General features: G+C 39.3%; 1 protein-coding gene across 2 annotated transcripts in view; it reads right to left on the bottom strand.

The window, feature by feature from the left end:
• The window catches only part of MSRA (methionine sulfoxide reductase A), a 280,995-nt gene that overhangs the window by 103,863 nt on the left and 169,939 nt on the right, over positions 1–7,193 (bottom strand). Inside the window, exon 4 of one of the 2 annotated variants that reach the window (XM_085306502.1) lies at positions 4,998–5,102. The exons of the other annotated variant lie outside the window; for it this stretch is intronic. Coding sequence (XP_085162628.1) covers positions 4,998–5,102 — 105 coding nt within the window. The remainder of the gene's footprint in view (positions 1–4,997; positions 5,103–7,193) is intronic. 2 annotated transcript variants of the gene reach the window in all.

The following is a 7,193-nucleotide window of genomic DNA, read 5'->3' as shown; positions in this document are numbered from 1 at the left end:
TTTTTTTTTTTTTTTTTTTTTTTTTGTATATTCACACTAAAAAAAATGAAGCCTAAAAGTAAATGTCCAGAACCCCCTGGGACACGGTGGCCATTGGTGTCTTTGCCCTTCACCCTGCAGTCAGAAGGCTGCCAAAACTATAAAGAGTCCTGACGTTCAGCAGGCTCCTTCCTCTAATTCCCAAAAGCCAGAAGCAGCAATGAAAGATTTTTGTGCAAAGGGGCTCACTCCAGAGGGCTGTAGTTGTAGCAACTCTTATTTCTTGTGGCCTGGGAAGGATTAGGCACTCTTGATAAAGGCAGGGAGCAGAACCACTGAAACAAGCAACAGCTTTGGCTCCTCTTCAGGACAGAAAAGAGGTAAGGAGAAAAGTGAATTCCTCATTTKCCCCCAATAAATTTTAAAGAAGAGAAGGAAACTGCATTTGTTTGGATGCAACAAAAAGCCTTGCATTAAAGCTGTCTTAGATTGGGCTGAAATCTCTGACACATGGCAGACTTCAACCTCACAACCTCAGGGTTAGGATAATTACGAACTGTAGTGCGCTTTACAGGAATGACCTTTGCACCATGACCCCTCTAATAACAAATAGATTTTTGAAAAGGTTTGGAGAAATAGTTTCTGACTTTCCACAAATAATGGCAAAAYTCTCTAATCGGATAAAATATGACATCTTCCTCCCTGAACATAAGCAAAGTTGGGTTTCCCAGTTGGCTCACAAACCCTGGGACAGTGCTAATGCCAGAACGGTGGTCCCACCAGCAAAMACGCTCCTGGCGACGCAAGCCCTGGCTGAAAACTACATTTGATTTCACTTCATGCTGGGTTAGTTTTCAGCTTGATCAGAGAACTTTGCAGTTGTCAGCATCAACACACAGGCTGAGGCAGTATCATACAGACAGGTCAGGTAGATGACATAGAATTGCCCTTTTCCATAATGGTTAAGTCTAAAATTACCTTAYAGCTACTGTGAAACTACACTATGTGTCTTGGGGACAACACAGACAAACTGACGGTTTGAAAATCCACATTCCCCTAGACTCACAGCGTGGAGGTGCCAGCAGAACCTCTGTATTCAGTAAGGATACAATTTAAAGAGAGAGTCAGACTTGTATCTTAAAAATCCTGCAGGTTCTGAGAATGYCACCTTTACCGCAAGAACAGGACAATACAGCTCTGACCTATGCCTCCATAAACTTTCGCGGAAAAAAATGACACACACAGTGATTTTCCACATCAGGAAATGCTTCTTTTGCAGTAGTTGCAGCATATCACAATCATTCTCTTTTTTCTGTAGCAGTCACAAAGAAGCAACCACCCCAAGCACTTCCCGAGCTATACAGAGCAATCCTCTTATAGATAAGATTATTCCTAGGAGAGAAGATGCTGATCTGTGCATCAGAGGCTGAACAGAGATGACAACCATATGCCACTTGGCAGAAGTCAGGGGTTTGTTTGTTGCTTTTTTAGTATCCCAGATGTAATGAATTATAAAATACAGCCTAAATTAATAGTCAAGGATGACTTTATCAGGGCCCCATACTTAGGAGATGCTCATCTGGGAGAATCTCTTTCAACTCATAGACTGTTTGACTTGATCAAAGGTTCCTGCTTTTCAGTTGCCTTCTGCATAATACTTCAACAAACAAGAGTCAGGCTGCCTCCCAGAGAAACTTCGAGTCCCAGTGAGATGCCAGTTTCATCTTGAAGGCAGGAGGTCCAATTGTTTGGAATGCAGGAAACATTTGAACATTAATATGCTTTTACGATAATGAATGATAGAACTGCCTGTCCGTACTCTTTAGCAAGTTGGTCCCATCCTAGATCAGTATTTGAAAAGTCCTTCAACGGAATTGGAAACAAAACGTACAAATATTTCCGTACTTGTTCAATGACATAAGAACTTGTTTTGTCTTTGCAGCAGAATTAGAAAATTCCATGGGGAAAAGATAAGACAGTGCCCCAAATAAAGCTTTTCTACTTTTGAGCAAGCACTCTATTCAAGCAATCCAGCATTTGCAGTCTATATAAGACATTGGATTCATCCAATGAGTGTGCAGAATCTCACGAACAAGAAATCTTCCTAATTTAACTGCTTAGAAAAAATCTCTTCTTTGATAGTCTGAACAGTGCATTCCCATACGGCCCGCTAAGTAAGACTTCACACACATTTGAACTTCAGGAAAGCAGAAAAATATCGTAGGTCAAAGAGATAACTCTCACTTTCAGTAACTTTACACGAAACCACATTTCCCACAGCAAACTCAAAGTTAAGGGTAGATACAGATGAAGGTGAAGGAACATTTCCTGCTAATGGCTCAAACATGAAAAGGGTATTTAAGCAGACCATCCCTATCTTAAAAGAAAAAACACAGGAATCTGAAATTGGGACCTTGAGGGTCAGGTTTTCTTCATTTCAAGAAAAGTGGTAGAGATGTGACGAGCTTTGCAAAGGTCTTGAACAGAGTTTACCATCACACAACCATAGAAATGTATAAGCAAAGAAATCTGTCCACATCATCTAGAATATACAAAGGTTTCAGGGATTGGCATCTTCTGAATGGATAAAATGATGCTCTCATTTTTTGCAAATTATTATGGAAGAACCATTTGGAAACTCTACTGAGTCGAGCTTATAGAAAGGCTTAGGTATGCTTACACCAAGCAGTGCAGTGCCACACAGATGCCTGCAATGGCTGTGAATAGCTTGGATTTCTACACAGTAGTGTCATGCATAGATATCCGCTCGCATCCCAGAAGGAATACAGCCACGTTAGTGTGGCGCTGTGCCCGGGCTAATTAGGTGATGTTTCCTCAGTTGCCAGAAATCAAAGAGTGAATCACACATCTGCCAGCATCCAACCTCCTTCTGAAAGCAGAGACTAGAACTATTTTGAACCTTAGTTATGTGAGAATGCAAGGTGAATATAAAGATGTAGTGTCATTACTTTAAGACTAGAAGGAATCATGAGATCATCTGATCTGGCCTATTTATCAAAACTCACCCAGATCCTGTTATATCCAGCACACGTATTTCAGTCAGCCTAAAGCACTCAWGTCCTTTAGAGACTGAACTATACAGTATGTGTGCCACCAGCAGGGAATAAATATACGTTGTCAAAGCCAAGACTACAGAAACGGCAGAGCATTGAATAAGTGTCAGATGCCCAGATTTTTTTTTTTAGAAGAGGTCATACTACTCTGGAAGGTGAAAAATCCTATAGTCCTGGTCATCAGCTGTGACTCCCAGCGTGTGAGCAAGACCCATGAAGCAGTTATCTCAAAATAGGATTCTCTCTGCTATATCAAACACTTGTCCAGCTTCCAGTTATGGCCAATCTATGATAAGCCACAGAAAAACAGAACAAAAAGAAGACCTAAATACAGCCAACGTAAGGTAGCCAGAAAACTTCCTTCCTGACCCCTAAAGCAAACCACTGAGGCCATGAAGCACAATTTGAAGATAGCCACTATATCAATGCAGAGCTGCAAGTGTTCCAAGGATGGTGCAGACAAATTGTTCTGAACATACAACTAGGAAGGAGTGGGTTGATGAGGGAGGCTCATAAATCAACGGATCCCAGTACAGGCCATCATGCCTGACACACAAACACAGAACTTCTTCTCATGCATTGAATCAAGCACCTCTTAAAATGAGAAATGATCTCATCTTAAAGACTCAAAAGTCTTGAGTGATGGAAAAAAGGCTCTGATATTTAATCACACTCAGAGCTGCAAAACTGTTTCATTTCAAGGTGGAACTTCTCAAACCTCAGCTCCCAGCTACTGGATCTTATTACAGCCTACCAGTGACTGCCTTGCCAACCTATGATACCTATGAGGTATCTTTTCCTCACGTAAGTACCTGTAAAGGTGGCTTGATAATACTGTCATATCCCTTCAATTAGTTGAATGTGTTTATTCACAGCATGAGGTTACTTTTCTAGCCTCTGTGGATACAGCCTTTTGTGTCCCTCCTTCGAATTCCTAACATCTCTGTATCATTCTTGACAGGTCAACACTGAAACTGCAAATAATGCTCTATTTTACTGGGATTTTACTCTGCATGCRGAAGATACCTTCCCTACCCCCGACTGATGTTCTCCTTGTCATACAGGCAGGAATTGTAATAGCCTTTTTTGTTACAGCTCTGCACTGCGGGCTCACTGGAAGGCACTTCTCTACAATAGCCCCTAGGTCCTTCTCAGAGTTACTACTTCTCAAGATGGTATCCTATTCTGTAGGTATCATCTGCATTTTTGGTTCCCAGATGTAGTAACAAGTGGCATAATTGGGAGAGCTGTTAAAAAATTGAAATGAGTTACTGAACGTCGTATTTCTGGGAAATGGTAGAAAGGATGATGTTTATTGAAACCATATAAACATGTAAAATGTTTTCTCAACACAGTTTCCCATTTATCTTTGCACAGATGTGTGTAATGTCATCATGAAGCCTCTTCCAAGAAAGATAAATTAAATCAAAAGACTTGAAAGCAGCAAATAGCTAATATGCTGCTGCCTTTACATCCCATCTTTTATCTTTTTTTGTTCCATTTTTCTAACCATAAAAGATATTCACAGTCCTTAAAAAACGTAAATAACAACCCCCCCAACCCCACATTTAAGGGGATAAAGGTCCTCGACACAAATAAAATCGCACACTCTGAAGCTGTATGGAAATATGCTTTAATTTAGGAGACAAAAGATAGCATTATGGAAGAAATTGTCATAATCAAAGTTGAAAAAAATTTCTATTGTCTAGTGTGTCCCTCTGTGGGAATTTTCCCAGCCCAGACAGCTGTAAAGGAGGAGGGGTACTGCGGGTTTCTGTATGCTCATTCTCTCGCTCCCTCTCTTTCTCTGTCAATAAATGTCTGCAATCATATTCTTGAGCTCCAGTGTGATTTCAAGGTTCATCTCTTCCACACAGCTCAAGCACTAATTATCCCAGCTGTAATTAGTAAGATAATTAAATACTGGCTCACTCATCACTCTACCTTGTGTCGGGTCATGATTCTCCCAGAAGACCTTGAGCAGTTTCTCAAAGCTGATGTTTTCTGGCTGATATACTACTCGTACAGCCTCTACGTGGCCAGTTTTACCTTAAAAGACAAAATAAATTCTGATGTTATTAGTTGAATTAGCTCATGCGTATCCAGCTTTTTATATTGAGATCCAAAGCACAGTCCTTTTTTCTTTTTTTTTTTTTCTGGAAAAAAACCCAGTGTTTTGATATTCCAGCATTTGGGCTCAAGCTCTTTTACAAATTTTTTTATAAACATGCCTACATCTGCCAGCTTAGACCAGACCATCATGAGATAAACTAGCCAGAGAGACAATGAGTTAAGACAGCAATTTGTCATCTTTTAGGAAAAACTGAGTAGTTCTTAAAAACTTGTAATTGACACCTAGTAAAATAATTTTAAATATTCTATTCTAAATACTACATTAAAATATGATAAATTATAACTCTAAATTGTCTTGATGGTAGGAAACTGGACTTCATCAGCCATTGGGTAAGAAATGGATAAAACAATTGAATATAAAAACTAAACTTCAAGGACATGTTTATATAAGATCAAACAAATGATTTTGAACTATTCCACATTTTCTAAACCCCTGAATGCCAATGGGCTTCAAAGTGCATCAAAGAGATCAGGACTGAACATTATGATAGCAGATGAAGTTCAGGGAAGATAAGCATGTCTTACAGCACGTTAAAATAAATTATTTCTAATTTCTGTTGCTTTATGGGCACTATTTTTTCATTCCTTATGTGTCTACCTACTCTTGATAGTATTGAAAGACCTAGCTTCACAGAACATAAAGGATCAGGCCACTTACTTTTCTTTCACTGTAACTATTTGATAGTTAGATTGATGAACGCTCAGACATCTCAAAGTCTGAGATCAAATTCCATTGTTCTGAGTGCTACAATAGCACATAATGAGAATTTAGAAAAGTAGACATTTTTTGTTGGCATAGTATCTTCATGAGTGAAATATCTATCTATCTATCTATCTATCTATCTATATTATATATATATATATATATATATATATATATATATTCTACTCTTCAGTTAAATCATAAGGAAATATTAGAAAAAGAAAACTGCCTGGCTCGCTCAGCCTTTTTGTGGCAATGTAATAAGCTTCTTGATCCCACTAGGCCAGATTTTGATTCCATTTACACTGATTTCATAGAATTGCCTTGGATTGCTAGCAGTGCAACCAACAGCTGAATCTGGTCTGTTGATGGCTTCTGAATTAGCTGTCACCACACACGAAAAAGTGGAGTCTATGAGTAATTGAGGAGAGTTCAGTGAAAACACCAATTCAATACCAAGAGAAATGAAACAACAAAAAAGATGCTAGCACACACTAGAGAGATATAACGGGGGAAGTATGACAGTATTACATCAGYTAATTGGGCCGCTTGAAATGAAGAAAAGAAAATGAGGCATAGAGAGGGGGGTTAGCTATGAAGAGATTTAAAAGATAACATTCAAAAAGATTTAAAGGACAAGGATTGCATTTAGTCTAGAATGCAGAGGAGCAAAAGGGGACACATCCCTGACACCTACAACATGACCATCGTAGAAATTCTGATAAAATCAAGTTGGTTCCTATCTAGTGTGCTTCAATACAACAAAAATAAACTGAGATTATAAGGCAGAAAGCATACACGTTACATGCAACCTGTAGCTAAAGCCATGTCATCCTGTCCACCGGGGTGCTGTCCACCAGGATGCCGTCCAGGCAAATGACGGCTGAATTTCTCTTTCGCGTGCACCACCACTATTGAAGCCAGACAAATCCACTCATTTATTTGAAGGCAGAATTTGACGGCAGGTTAATAGAAAGGGATTGCATGTTTATAAGAATGAAAATACAAGCCACAGATAATGGAGTGAGATTGCCTTTCTACATTCTGGCATAAACTGATGGTTATCTTGAATTAAGGCAGGAATTCATCCCAGTTTTCCACAGTTTTATATGGGCTACCAGGGAGGATACCAGTGTCTGTCTTAGCTGAAGCTGAGGTCTGAAATTTTGTTGTTGCGTAAGCTAAAGAAGGGGAACGCATGGCCAGTGTTTTGTCCAGCTCTGGCAAAACCTACATCACGCAACTAGAAAGTGGCTCCTAACTTTAGTTCTTCTGTTTCTTTTCTTTTTTTTTTTTTTTTTTTA

The sequence above is a fragment of the Rhea americana genome, unplaced genomic scaffold, assembly GCF_003343005.1.
Source record: "Rhea americana isolate MKP2758 unplaced genomic scaffold, rheAme1 scaffold_240, whole genome shotgun sequence".
NCBI lineage: Eukaryota > Metazoa > Chordata > Aves > Rheiformes > Rheidae > Rhea > Rhea americana.
The sequence above is the reverse complement of the archived record's forward strand: the minus strand, read 5'-3'. Positions and strand labels throughout refer to the sequence as shown.